The sequence below is a fragment of the Mobula birostris genome, chromosome 6 (assembly GCF_030028105.1).
Source record: "Mobula birostris isolate sMobBir1 chromosome 6, sMobBir1.hap1, whole genome shotgun sequence".
NCBI lineage: Eukaryota > Metazoa > Chordata > Chondrichthyes > Myliobatiformes > Myliobatidae > Mobula > Mobula birostris.
This window is the reverse complement of record NC_092375.1, coordinates 11,769,302-11,792,431: the sequence shown is the minus strand read 5'-3', so window position 1 is coordinate 11,792,431 and position 23,130 is coordinate 11,769,302. Positions and strand designations below refer to the sequence as shown.

General features: G+C 44.3%; 1 protein-coding gene across 1 annotated transcript in view; it reads right to left on the bottom strand.

The window, feature by feature from the left end:
• The window catches only part of adamts5 (ADAM metallopeptidase with thrombospondin type 1 motif, 5 (aggrecanase-2)), a 58,579-nt gene extending 42,744 nt beyond the window's left edge, over nucleotides 1-15,835 (bottom strand). The window contains exon 1 of the mRNA XM_072259871.1: nucleotides 14,640-15,835. Within this exon, the coding sequence (XP_072115972.1) occupies nucleotides 14,640-15,587 (948 nt within the window). The 5' untranslated portion in view covers nucleotides 15,588-15,835. The remainder of the gene's footprint in view (nucleotides 1-14,639) is intronic.
• Between the last annotated feature and the right edge of the window lie 7,295 nt (nucleotides 15,836-23,130).

Sequence of the window (23,130 nt, the reverse complement as noted above, 5' to 3'; positions counted from 1 at the left end):
CTGAGATACTCAAAACCCCCTGTAAAGCACCAATAAACATTTTATGGTCAAAGTCACTTAGATCACATTTCTACCCCACTCTAATGTTTAGTCTGAATAACAACTGAACTTTTTGACCATGTCTGCATGTTTTTGTGTTTTGCGTTGCTGCCACGTGATTGGCTGATTAGATATTTGCATTAACAAGGTGTACAGATGTACCTAATAAAGTGGCCACTGAGGGTATATGCTTGTTTTCTAACTGATAGGTTCAAATTAACATCTCATGACAGAGTCATTTTACTCGGCTGTGCTTTCTCCTCTGCCACATTTGTCCTGTTGAGTGGTTCAGTGGATCGATGCTTCTGAGTCAGACAGTTATTGATTCCAGTCCAAATTTAGTCACTTAAGCTGCCTTTTGGATGAGGTCCCCTCTTCTCTCCTTGGTCTTTGTGAAGGACCTACCCAAGACCAGCGAGGCACTGTACAGGCCATTCAGCCACAATATTTTCCTGGTTTGGATGCCGATTTACACCAAATATTCTCTTTCAGCATATCATCCATATCCCTCCATTCCCCTCCATTCCCTTCACATTCACGAGTCTAAGCATAATCTTCTCACACTGTCTGCTTCCATTGCTTCTCCCGGTAACCCATTCCAGTCCCCAACCATACTCTCTGTAAAATAATTTTCTCTCACATCACCTTCAGTCATTGTCTCTCTGTTTCAGTTTCAGAGTCAGATTCAGATTAACTTATCACATGTACATTGAAACATGCAGGGAAATGCATCTGAAAAGCATGTCCTCTGGTATTTGCCATTTCTACCCAGGGGAAGAGATTCTGACTCTTTACTCCATCCACACCTCTTATAATTTTAAAAACATTTTGCTAAGAAGTGTTAGGATAAAACTTCTTGGGGAGGTGGTGGAGACTGGTATATCCACAACCCAGGACATTATCTAGAGGAACATTTGGAACTGTTCTGTTGCCATAAAACAACAAAGTTCATGCCATCCAAGGCAGTAATAATAAATCTGAATCCGAGAGGAGAATAGCTTGCTGGGCTGAAGGGTCTATTTCTGCACTGTATGATTCCATAGTACTGGTATTTGTACCACTGTGGAGTTATAATGCCTACTAACTTGACTAAAATAATTGAAGTGAAAGCTGGGCCCATGAGACATAGGAGCAGGATCAGGCCATTCAGCCCATTGATTCTGCTCCACCGTTCGGCCATGGCTGATTTAATTTCCCTCTCAACACCATTCTCCTGCCTTCTCCCCATAACCTTTGACACTCTTGCTAATCAAGAATTTACCAACGTCTGCTTTAAGTATATCCAATGACTTGGCCTCCACAGCTGTCTGTGGCAACCAATTCCACAGATCTACCACCCTCTGTGAAGGAAATTCCTCCTCATCGCTGCTCTGAAGGGACATTCTACAGTCCTCAATGCACTGAAGGATCTTTGGTCAGATGCCTTGCAGTTCCCATACCATGTCCTACACCTTCACCAGCTCTGCTTTGAAAATCGTAAAACACTCCCAAGAGCATAAAAAATAAGAGCAGGAATAAGCCACGGGATGTTTCAAGGGGTCACCACCAGGGCAAACCTGATGATTCAATGAACACCTCAGAGCAGTTAAGGCTTTTGTTGCTATTAAAATGCTTGCTTCCTTCTCAGAGAGGATAGTTATCCAGTGAAATTCATAAACTGGGGTTCCTCTCACTCCGTGGATGGTGGCAAAAACTGGTGGGTAACTGAGGAAGAGGGCAGCTGTGCAAACTGCCCATTAGTAGGTCAAAGTTTAAGTACATTTATTCAAAGGTCACTGTAAATTGAGAGGAAGAGAGAAAAATAACATTTCAGCAGGAAAAAGTAATTATAAAAAATAACTCAGTGGAGAGAGGAGCCAATGAGTGGTGTTTTAGATCAGAAGCTGCTCACGTCAGGTGTCTGCTGGTCAGTGTACTGTTTGGACTGACTGATGCGTCCAATTAAAGGCGCAGGGTAACATGGCTAGGATGCTTGTCGTTTTTGCCGATGCAATTTTGTTGGGAAAATAAATAGATGTCTGTGGATGTGTGTAGGAACATATACAGTCACATGCACAAATATACAGAAACAAACAGTCCCAGTGTTCGCTATTTACACAATATTAGGACCCAAAACCCCTTGTATGTTATTGGTCACAATTACGTTCCAGTGTGGGATTTGATGGTTACCCTGTCAGCAGTCAGCCTTTCCCGAGTAAGTTCATCTATTCATAGTATAGTTATTAATAAACACAAGGAGTTGACTGGTCTCTAACTGAAACCCCCTCAGCAAACCAACCAAACAGGTTTTACCTGCTCCTACACGTCTGCTTCAATCTTTGAACCCATGCACCCACTCTAAATTGGGACAGGAATTCAGAATTACTTCCAGAAATAACATACCACATGTTGAGCAGATAGATAAGTAATTAATGGACATTTCCCCCCTGTAATATACCAAATGACATGGTTTCTTCAATGAAAGGCACTCTGAATTCTGATTGAAAGGTTGCACGAGATTCCCAATAGAGTTTATAGAGGAAGAGAGAGAGAGAAGAAGGGAATCCTAAACTCCAGAGATTCTGTAGATGCTGGAAATCCAGAGTAACATGCACAGAATGATGGAGCAACTCAGCAGGTCCGGCTGCATCTATGGAAATGAATAAACGGTCGATGTTTCAGGCTGAGGCCCTTCACATCAGGATTGGAACGAAGAGGGAAGCTTTACAGAGGGTGCAGAGATTTACCAGGATGCTACTTGGATTAGAGAGCATGTCTTGTGAGGTAAGATTGAGCCAGCTAGAGCTTTTCTCTACGGAGTAAACGATGAAATGTGACTTGATAGAGGTGTACAAGACGATAAGAGGCGTAGGTAGGCAGCATCTTTTACACAGGGTGGAAATAGCTATTATGAGAGAAAATCATTTTAAGGTGATTGGAGGAAAATATAGGAGGATTCCGAGGTAGATATTTTCGTAAAAAGAGGATGGTGGGTGTATGGAACACACTCCCGGGGGGAGCGGGGGAAGGGCGGTAGATGCACTACGTTAGGGACATTTAAGAGACACTTAGATAGGTAGAATTTCCTGAAATTCAAGAGTGCTAGTGACAAAGGTGAGTGCAGTTGCTATTACTAAGGAAAAGATGCTTGGGAGACTGAAAGGTCTGAAGGTAGATAAGTCACCTGGACCAGATGAACTACACCCCAGGGTTCTGAAAGAGGTGGCTGAAGAGATTCTGGAGATACTATTACTGGCCCTTCAATAATCACTAGATTCTGGAATGGTTCTGGAGGTCTGGAAAATTGCAAATGACTCTCCACTTTTCAAAAAGGGAGGGAGGCAGAAGGGAAATTATAGCCCAGAGTCTGATTTCATTGGTTGGGAAGATGTATGCAGTTATTAAGGTTTCAGGGTACTTGGGGGCACATAATAAAGTAGGTCAAAGTCAGGATGGTTTCCTTGAGGTGAAACCTTTTGGAATTCTTTGAGGAAATAACAGGTAGAACAGACAAGGAAGAGTCAGTGGATGTTATTTACTTGGATTTTCAGAAGGCCTTTCACAAGGTGCCGCACGTGAGGCAGCTTAACAAGTCAAGAGCCCATGATATTACAGGAGAGCTACTAGCATAGATACAAGACTGGCTGACTGGCAGGAGACAAAGAGTGAGAACAAAGGGGACCTATTCTGGTCGCTGCCATGACAAGTGGTGCTCTGCAGGTACTGGGACTGCTTTATATATTATATGTCAATGAGTTGGATGATGGAATTGATGGCTTTATGACCCGGTTTGCAGACAATATAAAGAATAGGTTGGGGGTGGACAGGCAGTGTTAGGGAAGCAAGGAGTCTGCAGAAGGACTTGAATAGACTGGGAGAATGATCAAAGTGGTAGATGGAATATAGTGGAAGGAAGTCTATGGTCATGCACCGGTAGAAGGAATAAAGGCATTAACTATTTTCTAAGCAGGAAGAAAATTCAAAAATCAGACATGCAAAGGAACTTGGGAGTCCTTGTGTAGGATTCCGTAAAGGTTAACTTACAGGTTAGGTCAATGTTAGCATTCATTTCAAGAAGACCAGATTATAAGAGCAAGGATGGGATGCTGAAGCTGCACTTGAAGTATTGTGAGCAGCTTTGGTTCCTTATCTTCGAAAAGATGTCCTGGTATTGGAAAGGGTCCAGAGGAGGTTCACAAGAATAATTCTGGGAGTGAAAGGGTTAACATATGATGAGTGTTTGGTGTCTGTGGGTCTGTATTTGCTGGAGTTTAGAAGTGTGAGAGGAGATCTCATTGAAACCTATTGAATATTGAAAGGCCTAGACAGAGTAGATGTGGAGAGGATGTTTCCTATAGTGCTGAGTTTAGGACCAAGGTGCACAGAGTCAGAATACAAGGACGTCCATTTAGAATAGAGATGAGGAGGAATTTCATTAGCCAGAGTGTGATGAATCTGTGGAATTCACTGCCGCAGACTGCTGTGGAGGTTACGTCATTCAGTATATTTAAAGCAGGGGTTGATAGGTTCTTGATTTATAAGGGCATTAAAGATTATGGGGAGAAGGCAGGAGAATGGCGTTAAGAGAGATAATAAATTAGCCATGAATGGTGGAGCAGACTCAATGGGCTGAATGGCCCAAATTCTGCTCCTATGTTTTATGATCTTATGGATGGATGAAAAAAATGGACGGTTATGTGGGGTGGAATTGTTAGATTGATCTTACAGTAGGTTCAAAGGTTGGCACAACATTCTGGGCCGATGGACTGTAATGTGTTGTACTGTTCTATAACAGAGTAAGGGCAGTGCCAGGATCAAAATACCAATGCCATAGCTGCAGTTCAAACACTTTAATCCTCCTGGCAACACTTTACTTACTTAAGCCCATCAGCCCTACTAGAGCATTAGGCCTCTAGCAGTAACTCGCTGGTGACCTCTGTCTCGAGACAGTCTTTCACATTGTCCCCAAGTGTTGTCCATATTCAAAGATCCTTCCTTTCCCAGGGATGAGGTCTTTGGAGCTTCTGTTGGTGTTTTTTTTTTAACAGGATGGAGTTGTGAGCCCAGTGCCTAATATTCTTTCTTTCACAGCCAGGTTTGGGCCACACATGGTGAAGTTGCCTACACTTTAGCGCCAGTGCCAATGCAATAATCACGTACTGTAACCCTGTCAGCAACACAGTATCACCCCAGTGCGGATAAAAGTCAGTCCAAGTCCCTGTAAAGCTTCCACATCTTTCCTACAATGAGGCAACCAAAACTCGACACAATGATCAGAGTTTTATGGAGCTACAACATTACCTGGCAGCTTTTGAACTCAATCTCTGAGTAATGAAGTCTAACCCGCCATATGCCTTAACCACGCTATCACCTTGCGAAGGAGCTCCGAGGGATCTATGATTGTGGACCTCAAGATTCCTCTGTTCTTCCACTGAGTGGTCAATGGGGTAATTCTGTTGATACTGGGATTGACATGCAGACATGAATTTAGAGATGTGGAGAACCTTCTTTCACCAGAGGGTGCTGAATCTGTGGAATTTGTTGCCACAGGCAGCTGTGAGACCAGTCCCAGGGTACATTTAAGGCAAAGGTTGATAGTTCTTGATTAGTCAGGGCATGAAAGGTTATGGGGAGAAGGAAGGAGAATTTGGTTAAGCAGGAAATGATCAAACAGCAGAACAAACTCAATGAGCCAAATGGCCTAATTCTGCTCCTATGTCTTATGACAGCTTGGAAGAACTTAGAAGATATACAAATAACCTCGCGTTACAACAGTGGTATGCAGAAGAAAGCAGAACACATTGAAGCTTGAAGTGGTTATGGGCTGCAGCAGCAGAAGATTCTATCACATTCCACTCCTGTACCTAATAAAGTACCCACTGAGTGCATGTTGAAAGTATATGCCAAACTCTGTTGAAAATACAGTTGTTATGTACTGTTGGAGCTTCAAGTAGTATTGTGGCAACATGGTAGTGTAGCTGTTATTGTAATTCTATTACAGCACCCGGAACACAGGTTCAATTCCTGCCACTGTCTGTAAGGAGTTTGTATGTTCTCCCCGTGACTGTGTGGTGTTCCTCTGGGTCTTTGGTTTCCTCCTACATTCCAAAGATGTAGAGGTTAGTAGGTCAATTGGTCACATGGATGGAATTGGGTGGCACCGATTCGTGGTCTGGAAGGGCCTGTTACTGTGCTGATTCTCTAAAAAAATAAATATTTTAAGATTCACAGCACTGTCCCCTTTGGGTCTTCTTTGGAAAAAAGACGTTAAAAATTGACGTTAAGTGGCTCGAGTGCATGCGTTGAAGGGACGACTATCGGGTTGGACTGAGAGAGAATAAAGTGAATACACGAGAGACTGTAGATGCTGGAATCTACAGAGAGAAAAAAGAGAAACTGCTGAAGGGACTCAGTGCGCCAGGCAGCATCTGTGAAAGGAAGTGTTCTCATTTCCCGAGAGAAAGATAGAGGGTAGATAGCCAGTATAATCAAATGAGAGGAAGAGGCAAGGCAAGAACTGCAGGTGATAGGTGGATTCCGATTCCTAAATGGACTTTGAACCCGTGAATACTACTACACTTTTTTAAAATGTATATTATTTCTGTTTTTTACACAATTTTGATCTGTTTGGTACACATACTGTATACTATAATTGATTTGTTTATTATTTTATTATTGGTTTCTTCTTCTTCTATATTATGTATTGCATTGAACTGCTGCTGCTAAGTTAACAAATTTCATGACACATGCCGGTGATAATAAACCTGATTCTGATTCTGATCCAGATGAGGAGAGTTGACTCAGTCTCCTGCCTTCTCTTTGTAACTTTTGATGCCCTGACTAATTAAGAACCTATCAACCTCCGCTTTGAGTACACCCAATGACTTGACCTCCACAGAGGTCTGTGGCAATGAATTCCACTGATTCACCACCCACTGGCTAAAGAAATTCCTCATCTCCGTTCTAAAGTGACACCCTTGTATTCTGAAGCTGTGCTCTTTTGGCCTAGACTCCCCAAATATAGGAAGCATCCTTTCTACATATAACTATCTAGGCCTTTTCAATATTCGATAGCGTTCAATGAGATCACCCCCTCATTCTTTTAAACTCCAGTCAGTACAGGCCCAGAGCCTTCCAGCGTTCCTAGGTTAACTGTTTCATTCCTGAAATCATTCTCAAGAACCACCTCTGGACCCTCTCCAATGCCAGCACGTCCAAACTACTTACGATACTCCAGATTTGGTTTGAGCAATGCCTGAGCATTACATCCTTGCTATATTCTAAAGCACAAGCCAATGACTTTCCAAAAGCAGTCTCAGAGGTCTCTAAACAGAGAAGTAGCTGCTGAAACTGGCTTAACTGCTGATGTTTTTGAACAATGTCATTCTACCCTTGTGATGTTATGAGGGTAGGTGACTCCTTATGGTTATACAGCAGGGAAATAGGCCCTTTGGCCCATCTAGTCCATGCCAACCAAGATGCACATCTAAGGTGGCTCTCTAATTAGCTGTATTTGGCCCATAAACTTCCAAACCTTTCCTATCCACGTACCTGCCCAATTTTTTTGCGGGCTGACACCAGCATACCATCGAGTGTGTTGGTTGCTAATGCAATCTACACATTTTACTGTACGTTTCGATGTACAGGTGATAAATAAACTTGAATCTTGAATCTTACCTCAGCCATTTCCATTGGCAGAACATACACACCACCCTGTGTAAAAAAGGTTTCCCCCCGTTCCTATCAATCTTACTCCTCTCACTTTAAACCTATAGTTCTTGATTTCCCAAACCTGTGATTAAAAAAGTGTGCAGATTTATTACCAAAGTACATACTGTATATGTTGTCATATCATCCTGTCGATGCCCCTCATGAACTTATGCACCTCTATAAGGCTACCACCCTGTCTCCTACATTCCAAGGAATAAAGTCCAAGCCTGCGTACCTTCTTTCCTGATACTCAGGTCCTTGAGTCATGACAGCATCCTTGTAAATCTTGTCTGTACTCTTTCCAGTTTAATAACATCTGTTGTATAGCAGGGCAGCCTAAACTGATCACAATACTCCACTTATCCCTAGACTACTGAGCCTCGTACACCCTTCCACTCGTGTCCTCTACTTGTGTTACGTCTCCTTGTTCTCGCTGCCAACATGTAACACCCCCAGTCCTGAGCCTGGAACTGCCACTTGTTCACCAGTTTACACCGACTCCTCTACTCTTTGTTCAAAGCCTGTTCTTGAATCTGGGTGTTACTGTTAATGCCACACATTTGCTGCTCTGGAGCTGAGTGGCTAGCTGGCTATCTCACACAGCTACCACGAGTCCACTCCATGGGTGGGTCTGGAATCACGCACTGGATGAGTTTGAGATGCTCAATAAATCAGCCATGATGGAACTGGGGAGCAGACTCGATGGGCCAAATGGCCTAATTCTGCTTCTCTATCTTATGGATGAAGACAACAGATCTCTTCCCCAAATGACGTCAGTCAACAAGAGCACTCTGTATGACAATCCTAGACGAGAGATTCTGCAGATGCTAGAGATCTTGAGCAACACACAAAATGTTGGCGGAGCTCAGCATCTATGGAGGGGAATAAACAGTAGACATTCTGGGCCATGTCTCTATAGATGCTACCCAACCTGCTGAGTTCCTCCAGCATTTTGTGAGTGTGTGTGTTGCATGACAACCCTGTTGTTTTGTGTTTATTATTGCTAATGACTGGACTGTACTTCTTTTAATCCTGGATGTTCAGTGCCTGATGGAACATTTATCTTACCTGTAGAACAACACAGAAAGAGATTATTCGGCACCCAGGAACCATCTCGGCTTCCTGGGGAACAATCCCTCCGAGTGTAAGTCACTTCCCATTCTCTCCCACCTACCCACCAACTCTCCATTTGTCCATTAATTCACTAACTCATACATCTTTGGGATGTGGAGGGGGATGGAGGCTGGCCAGAGAAACAGGAACATTCAGGCAAAACCCATGTGGCCACAGGAAGAATGTACGGCTCCACACAGACAGTACCAAGAGGCTGAGATTAAACTTGGACCTCTGGTGCTGTGATTCTACCTGCTGTATACTGTGTTGCTCTTAGGTCTTGGGATTGTTTGTGCAGGGTTCTGGTTTACTGTTCTGCCACCATCCATGGCTCACTCTCCCTCCAACCCTTCTGCAGCACCTCGACCATGGCTACCATTGAGCAGGAGGTACAGAAGCCTAGAGTCCCGTACCACCAGTTTCAGGAACAGCTGCTTCCCTTCAATGATTTGGATATTAAGCCAATCTGCACAATCCTAATGACTAACTCAGTATAGCAACACTGTGACCACTTTCTCTACAATGGTCTCGTTCTAATTCTGCTCTTCCTTGTGCAATATTTGTATGATTTGTTTCTCTTGTGAATGTTGCGCATTTGATGCTATGTGACTGTGATGCTGCTCGAAGTATTTTTTTTATTGCATTTGCGCATACAAGCAATAGTGCATATTACAATAAATTCAACTTTGAATTTGACCTGGGAATTGTGCCCTAAACATGAATTAATATTAAAAGCAGCAGTCCCAGTACTGGCCCCAAGGAACTCCACCTCTCTTCACCATGACTCACCGCTCCTTCAACTAATATTAACGAGAGGTCAGGCAGATGGTCATTGAGGAATGTGAGTGCCTCTGGTTACACACTCAATGCAGTCAATGCACATTAGTGTCCAAGTCAATGTCAGGACACTGTAACCATCAATACCATGGTTTTCCCTCCACCACGTGGTCCATGTACTGGTTCTGCATTTGATTTTCAATAGGAAAACTAATAAACAACTCATGTTAGCTTGGGCAAGGGGTGAGTATGGGTATGGCAACGATGTGAAATAATACTTCCTTAGTTTGCAATCCAGAGTTAGAAAAACCTTTCCAGTATTAAATCTGAATCTTGGAATTACGAGGGTGAATACACAGTCTATATCCTAGACTGCTGTGGTTCTAGGCATCTCATCATCTTCTCAAGGACAGTGAGGGATGGGTAATAAAAGCTGGCATTGTCAGTGACACCCAGACTCCAAAAGTGTTTTCCAACTGCGGTTTCCAGATGAAGGGAGCCAGCCCATAGATGCTGCCTGATCTGCTGAGTTCCTCCAGCATTTCGTGTGTATATGTATTACTCTGGACTTCCAACATCTGCAGAATCTCTTGTGTTTAAGATGACTGTGGTGGTTCACCTCATTCTGAAATCTGGCGTTTTATTAAGGACAATTTTGGAACAGTTGAATTTCCATGGCTTTACTAATGCAATCACTTTAGTGGGAGGAGTAGATAAATAGACATGGAACGGTGCCAAAACTATACAAGCATTACCCTTGACACTTTAAGAAGCACCTACAGGATAAAAGAACTTGCACAAGTGATAGCATTGCAATTCACTTAAAAATGCCATTGCTTAATATCAATCACAGAGCAGAGAATCAGGCCCTTCAGCCCATCACTTCCATGCTGACCTTTTCAAAGTAAATTTATTACCAAAGGACATAGGTCACCACATACTACCTAGGGATTCATTTTCTTGCAGGCATATACAGGAAAATAAAGACATACAATAGAATGAAAAACTATACATAAACAAAGACTGCTAAACAACCAATAAGCAAAAGGTGACAAATTTTGCAGATAAAAACTAAACAAATAATACTGAGAACTTGAGTCATAGGGGCCCTTAAAAGGGCATCTGTAGATTGTGGAATGAGTTCAGAGTTGAAGTGAGTGAAGTCATCTATGCTGGTTCAAAGTCCAAAGTTCTAAGTAAATTTGTTATCAATGTATCTAAATGTCACCATATACAGTGTATTTGGTTAATTGGGCCATTGGTTGATAGGAGAAGCCACTTATTTAGGACAACTCTTAAAGAACAAAAACTAATTGAAAAATAGCCAGGATTCCTTTTGATTATTTGGGACACTGCACAGTTTAATTTGGACAGGAGACTGTTGCTGAATTAGTGTCATAGGTGTGCACTTGTCTGTCCACTAAGCACCACAGCATACTTTGATGAACAGTTTAAAAATAGCAACAAATGTGTGTACTTGTGTTAAAAAAACAGCAAATTTTGTCATTGTTAGCTAGTGAGGAACAAGCAACAAGATAATTCAGAACAGGTTTACTCACTGTGGTTTCAAGCCTTCTGGCTTGGAGATGCCAGAAATAGTTGAGAGTAAAATTGGAATGATTTCACTAATTTCACTATTTCATCAAGTTAGGAACTACAAAGAATTTGAAGGTTATCAAAAATCATCTTCAATGTTACAATGAAAATGAAGAGTTGGAGGATGCAATTGTCAAAAATTGCATGAAGGCAGTACATTTTCCACACTAAGGTATTGGTGCTGATTTTGTTCATTTATAGTCAAAAGAACACAACACCATGATTCAACCTTTGATAACTATAGGGAACTAATACACAGTTTTATAGTACTGTAGTAGTATTGATAGTCTTCCAATTTGTTCTGCATTTCATTTAAATATACAGTTGTTAATCAGTTAAATGGTAGTTTGTCTTTTTTTATACCATTTTAACTATTTCCATGAAACTTCACCGAATTGGGACAGCTGCTTAATTCGGTCAAACTGTACTGGTCTTGATGTGTCCCAATTAACTGGAATCCACTGTACTACCCTGAGATTCATTTTCTTGCAGGCATTCATAGTAGATATAAAGAAACAGTAGAATTAATAGAATGGGTTCAGGAGTGTGCCCATTTACACTAATCCATTCGCCTATATTAGTACTGTATACGCTGTCTAGTTAAATATCTGTCTAAATTCTCCTTAAGCAGTTTCCTGCACCTCCTCTGGTAGCATGTTCTGGATATCAACCACTATGTAATAATTTTATTGCTAGGATCTTTAAATTTTTTAAAATTTTTTAAAATTTTGAGATACAGTATGGCAACAGGCACTTCTGCCCCAACAAGCCCACATTGCACAATTACACCCATGTGACCAATTAACCGACAAACCTGTATGTCTTTGGGATGCGGGTCAAAACCCCGGAGCACTCCGGAGGAAACCCATGTGGTCATGCAGGGATTGTACAAACTTGTTACAAACAATGGCGGGAATTAAACCCAGGTTGCTGGCACTATAAAAGTATTACACTAACTGCTATGCTACTGTGCCATCCCCTATCAGTCCCCAACCTTAAATCTATGACCCCTTGTTTTAGATGTCCCTAGCATGGAAAAAACATTTTGACTCTCTACCCTATCTATGCCCTCATCAGGTCACCCCTTGACTTACTTTGCTGCAAGGAAAACAAGCCCGACCTATCTATTTTCTCCACATCACCAAAATCATCCATGTTACAGGCAACATGTTTCCCATAGTGGCAGCATCTAGGACTAGAGGCTCAGCCTCAGGTTGGAAAGGTGTCCCCTAGAACAAAGATAAGGAGAAATTTCTTTAACCAGGTGGTGAATCTGTGGAGGCCAAGTCACTGGGTATATTTAAAGAGGTGGTTGGTAGGTTTTTGATTAGCAAGAGCATTAAAGGCTACGTGGAGAAGGCAGGATACTGGGGTTAAGAGAGATAATAAATCAGCCATGATAGAATGGCAGAGCAGACTCGACGGGCTGAATGGCCTAATTCTGTTCTTATGTCTTATGGTCTAACATCCAAGTGAATCTCCTCTGCACTCTTGCCAGTGCAATAATTTCCTTCCTATAGTGTGGCAACGAGAAATGTACAAAATATTCCGACGCAATTGGAGCAGGTGATAAATCTTATTAATAAATGATTGAGGGAAGGAATGGGGATTGACGTGTGGGTTAGTAGGAAAGGAGGATGGAATAGGTGACCAGGTGATCCTGGGGTTGTGGCGCAGGGAGTGGAGACAGAAGAGAATACACACCCAAATAATCAGGGCGTGGATTACCAGGCCCCTCTTCTCACTGTTACTGTCCTGCAGTCTACAGCTAGCGGTACCGGACTTCACAGTTTGTACGTTTTTCTTGGAGAGCGCCGGGGTTTCCTCCGGGTGCCGTTTCCTCCCACTGTCCATTTGCGATTAGGCTCAGGTTACGTAGGTTGGTTGGTGGGCTGGGCGGCTCCAAGGGCCTGTTCCGTGCTGTACCTCTCAATCTGGGGTTCCCAACTTGGTGCCACGGACCTCTTGCTTAATCGTATTGGTCCATGGCATTAAAAAAAGGTTGGGAAACCCCTGATCTAAACAGATAGAATAAATAACACAAACCTGCAGAAACAGCGAGAGTGAGGTGGAGGATTCTGTTAGCAAGGGTTCCTCCAAGCGCTTCAATGAGAAATTTAAAACGCCTGGCAAAACAGCGTCACTAGCTCGCAGAGGGAATACGGCCATAAATTATCCGTCATGACACAATGCACTTGACTGGCACAACATGTCTGTGAACGATTGCGGAATAACATTTGGCAGAGGACGCTTCAATGAGCTTGGCGCCCCTTTAATTTCGCGAACACGTGCTCCAAGCTTGCAAGCGATGCGGCAGTGTTTACAAACATCTCGCTGCCTCGGATTTGCTGGTTCAGGCTGACTTCGTCCGCCGGCGCTCTCCAAGTGCTTGCCACCCCGAACCGAAGGGACGGGCAGCCGTCCATCAGTGAACTAAACATTGACACTCGGGATCCCAAGGGCATGCCCGTCGAACAGCTTGACAAGTGACAGCCAGCAGTAGGATTTATTTTCAAAACCCCGGACTAGAACACAGAACATCACAGCACAGTACAGACCATGGACAGTCAACGGGTCCAGTCTCTTCATCGGGACTCGAAAGAAAGAGGGCGAGAGATAGCCGATATTAACACGTGAGGGGGAAAGGGCGGAGCCAAGAGATGGCGGGTTATCCAGGTAGATCCAGGTGAGGGGGCTGGAAGGCAGATGAGGGAGAGGGGAGACAGATAATGATGCAAGAGGCGATAGGTGGAAGTGACAAAGAGCTGAAGAAGATGGAGTATAATAGGAGAGGACAGTGGACCACGGAATAAAGGGTATGGAGGGGAATCGGAGGAACCAATGTGTGGGCGGTGGGCAGATTGAAAGGACGGGGAGGGGAAAGAGATGGGGTGATAGGGCGGGTGGCATGAGGGGAAAAAGGCGAGAGGAGATTGGTCACAATACCTTGAGACAGTTCACTCCATTAAACACGGAACATCACAGCACAGTACAGACCCTTTGGCTCACGATGTTGTGTCGACCTTTTAACCTAGTCTAACATCAATCTAAGCTTTCCCTCCCACATAGCCCTCCATTTTCCTATTATCTGTGTGTCTATCTCGGAGATTCTGAAATGCCCCTGGGGTGTCATAAAGATTATTTTTGAAGCAATTTTGCAAATTGGTTGGAGGAAAACCAATTAGTTCATTCACCAGGAGATTAATAACAATTTTACAAAGTTAACTCACCCCTCCCCCCCCCACACACAAATCTTTAGTCACTGGGGCCAAAGGGTCGGAGTCCTTTGGTCTAAGTGTCCTTTTCCCGCCAATACTCGAATCCACTATCGCACAGGGAACGTTCTCAAAGCAGGCAGCGGAAGGTGCACGTTACTGGCACTGGGCAGGGGTTTAAAGACACGGACCAGGGGTTAAGTGGCTTACCTCTCGGGTGAACAGGAGAGCAGCATCGTATCGCTCCGTCTGCCCGTCCGTCCCGCCGTACCTGGCATGCTGCCACTTACAGAAACTCTTCAGGGTGGCCGCGGCGTTCTTGTCGACCTGTGGCCCTTCGGCCGCCTGGCTGACCACAGTGATGTTGACCACGGACAGGCGCACGGCGTTCTCGATGCTGGCGTGGCCGAAGAGCTTGGAAGCGATGGAAGCCAGCGTCAGGAGGTAGTGCTGGATGTTGCGCCCGTACTTGCTGGACATGGATGCGTCGGCCACCAGCAGCAGCTTCACATACCGCGGCCGGGACACCGAGCGCTTGGAGCGCCCGGGCTGCTTCGGCTCTCCCGGGCTGTCGGAGGAGTTGGGATGCTTGCGCTTGGCAGGCTGCCCGTCCTTGTCACGGCTTTCGCACCGGTTGGGCTGTGCCAAAGTCTGGAACCTGAAAGCATCCTTGGTGAAGACGTGAAGCACCGGCTCCGAGCCGTCACCGAATGCCCGATGGCCCCGGGAACCGATGTCGCCCAACGGGCTGATGGTGTAGCGCGATTTGCCCAGGGCGAAGAAACCGTCCAGTGCCCCGCACACATTGAAGACGGCAAGCGACACCGGGTTATTGTCCACTGTCCCCCGGTAGTAGCAGCGGCCGCTCGTCCCATCGTCAAGCTCCAAGCCCCCCACGATAGAGGCGCCGAAGCGGGGCGAGGTGACAGCTTCGTCCCGCTGCAGGTCCAGCAGGAATCTCTTACCGTCTGCGTACAGCATGTAACCGAGCTTGCCGTCCCCCGCGTAAATCCGATCCACCGCTTGCACTACCCCATTTCTCCTTCTCCATTCCGGTCGCAGGGGGAACAGATTGCGCTCGGCGTGCCTCTGACTGGGAGCAGGCTGCACTCCCGCAAGGCAGAGCACCAGCAGACTCCACAAGGCGAGCAACAACATTGTCCGCAGGCAAAGCAGGGTATGGTAAAAAAAATAAAACACACCGGTCGCTAGGTAGTTATTCTCAAAGCTAAATTATGAAAAACAAGTCACCGCAAACTTTCCAAGTTCTCAAATGTTTTTGTCTCGCAACTGGAGATGCGTCAAAATGTTTATTTTGTACGTAAAATTCTTTGCAAAGCGGCTGTCACCTCCCCCCTCCTTCTCTGCGACCCAGCGGAGAAGGGAGTCGAGTCTAAGACAGAAGGCAGAGTACCATTGAATTTATAGCGCAGGTTTCAAACCGGCACCGGCTGTAACAGATCGTCACCACTGCGTGTTAAAGGCGAGGTTCCCATCGCGCCCTCCCCCTTCCTGCAATATCCTGGCGGCGACCCAATCACCGCTGTCCAAACAGCGTCACCCTTTTACTTAGGCAAGATACGGTTGTGAAAGCTTTGCGGATTCCCGTTCACCCTGAACTTGGAGACATAGCATGTTGATCGTCATAAACGGTCGTAATATGTGGATCATTGGGTCAACTGAGAGCTATTATTTAAGTATTTCCAGCGGACAGTAATTTTGAAGGAAAGTTTATGGGGATAAATGATAGAAGGAATCATCTGTTTGTCTGTCTGTCTGTCTCTCTCTCTCTCTCTGTGCACCTGCACGTATTCTTTAATCTCACTGCAAATTCACAAAGGCACGAACATAAGATGCTGGAGAATTTTAGCCAGTTGTTTTTCTTTGCTCGCGATCCCAGCATCTGCAATCTCCCAGGACTCCCGAGTTGACAGGGGAATTTGTTCGCGGAATTTTTGTCTTCTAAAAGCGGGTTGGCATCTTTAGCACACTGATGTGGGATGGACATAGCGAAAAACAACAGGTGAAGGCGCAAATAACACGACGCTTGCGTAGCTGCGGTTTAGGGTAATATTATCACAGCGTCAGAGATCTGGGTTCCCTGTAGGGACTGCACGTTCTCACGGTGACTCCTTGGGTTTCCTCCAGGTGCTCCGGTTTCCTCCTATGTTCCCAAAGATGTATGGGTTAGTAGTTAATTGATCACATAGTGTAATTGGACAGAGGGAGCTCATTAGCCCGGAAGGGCCCGTTCCCGTGCTGTATCTCTAGATAAAATAAAAAAAGACAGGTGCACGGATAAGAAAGGTTTAGAGGTCGACGGACCAAATGGGACAGGCTTAGGTGGGCATTTTGTCATGGACGAGATGGGCCGAACGCCCATTTCCGTGCTGTATTACGCGATTACTCTGTTCGGAAGCTTTTAGGATTGCGGTCTAACCTGCGCTTGAGTGCAAGATGCCAGGGGCGTAAAGAGAACGTCTCATCGTGGACAGACTCTCGCTATTGGATAAATGTTGATTTCCCATTTGTTTGAGCCCGGCATGACGGTATGATGTATCCCCACTTCACTCCGCAGGTGAATCCCGGCCCCGAACAGTAACAAGAGTAGGAACCTCCTGGAAGGGGAAGGCCATGAGACCGGTCCTTTCACGCAGACCACAATGACTCTCTCCCATCCTACCCCCTTTCTGTCCACTCCTCAACGCTCCGTAGAACCACCTGCGACAGGATATCTTTCATTCTCGTCCGAGCCCGTCTATAATTTCTGGGTGAGAATTTGGGGAATGTGCAAACATTACTACACTTGAAAGGAGATGTTTGAAAATGTAGCTGTTTCCCAAATTGCTGGAGAGCGTTAATGAGCCTTTTGTCCAGTGTCCTAGCCGCATCCAACCTCATCCACCTGGTTGTGATCCTGAATGCCGGCCATTGAGCTATGGTAAACACACACAAAATGCTGGAGGAACTCAAGGAAAAGAGTACAGTCGACGTTTCGAGCCGAAACGTCCTGCCGAAGGGTCTCGGTCCGAAACGTCGACTGTGCTCTTTTCCACAGATGCGACCTGGCCTGCTGAGTTCCTTCAGCAGTTTGTGTGTGTCGCTCGGGTTTCCAGCGTCTGTAGATTTTCTCTTGCTTGTCATTGGGCTGAGGTGGTCGGCTTATTCTATCAACCGCATGTACTGAAATATACAGAATTATTAGCAGTTCAATCTATTTTGCATACACTAAATTCAATAATAAAAAGAATCCTGCACAGTTATATTTAAGAAATTTTAATAGCCGAAATCGTTAGCTCCAGTTTGGATTGTGGTGTAATGTCCCCAGCCTCCAGTAGGGAGCAGTGTTCATAGACTGCGTGCGGGAAACGCAGGTTTAAGTTAGTATGTGCAATTACTCCGGTGTAACTTCTAGCATCATTCTGCCTACACGTAGAGAGAAAACGCACGAGTTTAAGATGCTCATCTATGTGTCTATAAGACCATAACACATAGGAGCAGAAGTAAAGGTCATTCTGCTCATCGATACCACTCAGCCATTTTCCTTCTCAACCCCATTCTCTTGCCTTCTCCCCGTAACCTTTGACGTGCTTACCCATCAACCTCCGCCTTCAGTATACCCAATGACTTGGCCTTCTCGGCGACTGTGGCATTAAATTCCTCAGATTCTCCACAATCTTGGTAAAGAAATTCCTTCTCACCTCTGTTATAAATGGACAGCCCTCTTTTCTGAGAATGTGCCCTTGGGTACTAGACTTCCTCACTATTGAAAACATCCTCACCATATCCACTCTATCTAGATCTTCCAATATTTGATGGGTTTCAGTCAGATCCCCCTCATACATTTAAATCCAGCAAGTAGACGCCCAGTGCCATCAAATGCTCTAAATATGTTAACACTTTCATTCCTGGGAGCATTCTTGTGAACTTCTTCTGAACCCTCTGAAATGGCAGCACATGCTTTCTTAGATGAGGGATGGGGGGTAAGGGGGGGCAAAACTTCTCCCAATTCTTTAAGTGTGTTCTGACCATTGCTTTATAAATCCTCACCATTACATCCTTGCTTTTACATTTGTTCTATCTATCTATCTATCCATCCATTCTTATCTATCTATCCGTCTCTTGACCCATCTGCTGTGTGTTTGGAAATGGACACACAATATACAAGCAATGTTAGGTATCAGTGGTGAATAACTTGGACACAGTTGCTGGGTTTTGCTCCTTTTTGACCTCTTGGATTCATTTGGCAGCTGGGACATCAGTGCTTGCAAAAGGAACAGAGGAAGGATATTGAAGGAAATTACACGGCACGGGTAATAATTTGAAGAATTCTCCTAGGAGGAAAGGAAATAAGAGAGGCCTGAAGAAAATTAGAGGGGAACTAATTGGGTTGGAGATCATATACATGATCCTCTCCTCCTAGCAAGACTTCTGTTTCTTAAATTAATTTATGATTAATAGGCATAGTCAACATTTATTGCATGTCCCCATTAGTCCATAAGACATAGGAGCAGAATAAAGCCATTTGGCCCATCAAGTCTATTCTGCTATTCAATCACAGCTGACATTATCCCTCTCAACCCCATTCTCCTGCCTTCCCCCTGTAATCTTTGGCACCCTTGCTAATCAAGATCTTTCCAACCTCCATTTCAGTAAATATGCTCAATGACCTGGTCTCCATAGTTGTCTGTGGCTATGAATTCCACAGATTCACCACCCTCTAGGTAAAATAATCCCTCCTCACCTCCGTTCTAAAGGAACATCCTTCTATTCTGAGGCTGTGCCCTCTGGTCCTAGAGTCTTCCCCTGTAGGAAACATCCTCCCAATGTCCACTCTATCTAGGCCTTTCAATGTTCAACAGGTTTCAATGAGATCCCCCTCATTCTTCTAGACTCAAACAAGTACAGGTACAGAACCATCAGATACTCCCCATACGTAAAACCACACGTAAAACCTTTCATTCCCGGGATCATTCTTGTGAACCTCCTCTGGATGCTCTCCAATGCCAAGACATCATTTATTAGATAAGGGGCCCCAAACTGCTCACAATACTCCAAGTGTGTTCTGAGCAATGCCTTGTAAAGCCTCAGCATTACATCTTTGGTTTTATATTCTAGTCCTCTCAAAATGAATGCTAGCATTGTCTTTGCCTTACTTATCACCGACTTAACCTGCAAGTTAACCTTCAGGTAGTACTGCACAAGAACTCCTAAACCCCTTTGCAACTCCGATTTCTGAATTTTCTCCGTTTAGAAAATAGTCTACGCTTTTATTCCTTCTACCGAAGTGCATTCCCTACACTGTAGTCCAGCTGCCAATTCTTTGCTGATTCTCCTAATCAGTCCAAGTCCTTCTGCAGACTCCCTGCTTCCTCAACACTACCTGCCCCTCCACCAATCTTTCTATTGTCCACAAACCTAGCCACAAAGACATAATTTTCGTCATCCGTATCATTGAGATATAATGTGAAAAGGATTGGTCCAAACACTGACCCCTGTGAAACACCTCTAGTCACTGGCAGCCAACCAGAAAAGGTCCCCTTTATTTCCACTCTTTGTCTCCTGCCAGTCAGCCAAGCTTCTGTCCAAGCTAGTAGTCCATGAAGATGTGGTGGATCTACTTTCTTGATTTGATGTGGTTCTCCTGGTGAAAAGGCTCCCACTGTATACAGTAGCTGGGGAGGAACTTAATGAATTAAACCCAGGGACCATGACAAACTTGTAATATATTTCAAAGTTGGAGTTTATTGTCATAAGTGCAAGCCTATAGAACATTATCACAGGCACAAACCATTTGTGACAAAACATAGACAAGAAAAAGTCAAATTATACATAAATAAGAAATGAATTTTAACAAGAAATAGCACAATTAGAACAAAGTATAACCATGACTATTGTGGTGCAAGGTGGTCATAGTATTGAGATGCTAGGGTAGTGATTAGGGTTCTGCCAGTTGGTTCAAGAACTGAATGATTAAAGTGAAATAGCTGTTCCCACACCGTGTGGTGTGGGACTTCAGGCTTCTGTATCTGCTGCCATGGGAAGCTATGAGAAGATGGTGTGGCCCAGATAGTGGAGGTCTTTGATAAAGGAATTTGCCTTCTGTAGATATGGCTGATGGTGGGAAGGGATGCGCCCATGATGTTTTGGGCAGTCAACTACTCTCTGCAGCTTCTTTCATTCCTGTGTATTTGAATTGCTTAGCCTGACCATGGTGTAACCAACATATTTCCATGTTTGGATAACACACAGAAAATGTTGGAGCACTTAACAGAGTTCACAGCATCTATGGAATGGAGTAAACAGTTGACATATTGGGCCAGGAATAAGCAATCAATGTTAGGATCCTAGTTAGGAAGATGGTTACCTTGTAGGTAGTGATGTTCCCCTATACCTGCTGTCTTCGTCCTCAGAGTCATAGAGTCATAGAAAAGTACAGCACAGAAACAGGCCCTTCTGTCCATCTAGTCCATGCTAAAACCACTTAAAATGTCTACTCCCATTGACTTGAACCAGGACCATGGCCTCCATACCCCCTATCATCCCTCCACCTATCCAAACTTCTCTTGAATGTTGAAATTACACTCACATGCAGCACTTGTACTGGCAGCTTGTTCCAAACTCTCACGACCCTTTGAACGAAGAAGTTTCCCTCATGTTCCCCTTAAATTTTTCAACTTTTACCCTTAACCATGACCTCTAGTTGTAGAACCACTCAACTTTAGTGGAAAAAGTCTGCTTGTATTTAGCCTATCCATACCCCTTATAACTTTGTATACCTCTATCAAATCTTCTATGTTCTAACATATTCAATCTTTCATTATAACTCGAGTCCTCCAGATCCGGCAACATCCTTGTTATTTTTCTTTGTATTTTTTTTAACCTCATTAACATCTTTCCTGTAGGCAGGTGACCAAATTGCACACAATACTCCAATACTCCTCACCAATGTCTTTTACAACTTCAACATAACATCCCATCTCCTGTACACAGTACTTTGATTTATGAAGGCCAATGTTCCAAAAGCTCTCTTTACAATTCGATCTACCTGTGATGACTCTTTCAAGGAATTATGAACCTGTATTCCCAGATCCCTTTGTTCTACCACACTCGTCAGTGCCCTGCCATTCACTGTGTAGGACCTACCCTGGTTGGTCCTACTGAAGTGGTTGGTCCTTGGTGGTAGACCAAGTTTGGGAAGTGTTGTCACTGTGGTTCAGGCCAATACCTGAGGTGTATTTTGTAGATGGTGCACACTATGGACTCTGTGCACTGGTGGTGGAGGGAATGAATATTTTGTATTGAGAGAAACAAGTGGGTTTGCCTTAACCTGGATGTTGTGAAGCTTCTTGAGAGTTGCTGGAACTGCACACAAATGCAAGTGGAGAGCTTTCCATGCCCTGAGGAACTCTTGGGGTGATGTCATGGGACTGGGAAGATTGACAGAGAACAACAACAAACAACTTCCCTTGTGTGAGATATGACACCAAATGTTAAAATGTTTCCCCCTTGATGGCCATTGACCAATTTCTCCTCGCTGTCTTGCTCAGTTAGACGTTACCTTGTGGTCAGCGGGACTCACTCCCATCTTCTGGTCAAGATGGTGCTGAGATGTCCATTGATTTTATAGCTCAGATAATTGTTTTTTTTAGATTTGTAGAGTTGGTTATGGGGATATTATGCAGTGTTATGTGTTTTACTGGAACGGGGCTGCACGAGGACATACCCCCCGATCAAAATTTTTCCATGGACGGCTTCCAGACCATTCGGGCTGATCGGAAGTGCACTGAGAGCGGTAAGTGTAAAGGAGTTGGGTGCTTACTGTTTTGGTTAATGACAGATGGTGCAATCCGGGTCATATTACGATCGAGGAACGTGTTTGTAGACCGGATATTGAACTTTTTACTGTTGGACTTCAGCCATATTCCACTGAGATACTACACTGGGCGGCACGGGAGGTCGTTCCTGCCTGTTGCCATCGAACTTGCAGCTCCTCCCGTGGAGGGTCAGACACCCTGAGCCAATAGACTGGTCCTGGACTTATTTTCCATCTGGCATAGTTTGCATTTTGTTGTTTGATTGTTTGTGGTTTTTGTATTGCTATATTTATGCTCTATTCTTGGTTGGTGCAGCTGTAACGAAACCCAATTTCCCTCGGGATCAATAAAGTATATCTATCTATGTATCTATCTATTGTGGGGAGTTAAGGGTCATATTAGGGTTTAGGGACAGAAATGAGGGAGAGTTAGAGGTCAGAGGTAGTAATGAAGAGTGAGTACAGGAGCTGGTGCTTGGAGTGTTCCATTTTCGAAGGTCGGCAATCCTGGAGGTTGAATTGGCAGGCGCTGTGGAGCGCAGCAATCCCCAGGCTGGTAAGTTCCAGGTTGAAAGTCCATATGGGTGGGACTCACAAGGGCTGGTGACCAAAGTTCCCACTACTTTGTAATGACCAGTGTGAGCAAAAATCTTGTGCTGAGCAATTTTTTGCCCAGTGACAACATGTGTGCACTGAGTAATTTCTTCAATAAAAACAGTTTAAATAAGCCAGTTCTAAAAACTCCAAGTTGTCAATGCTGTCCCCAGAAATTTGAAAAGGAAATGTGGTTGTGTTTGATCGTGAAATATACGTAACATGTCAATGAGGTAGGGGATGACAACCTTCTGTGCGCTAGTAGCAAAAGATGAGTGTGTGTGCACTGGC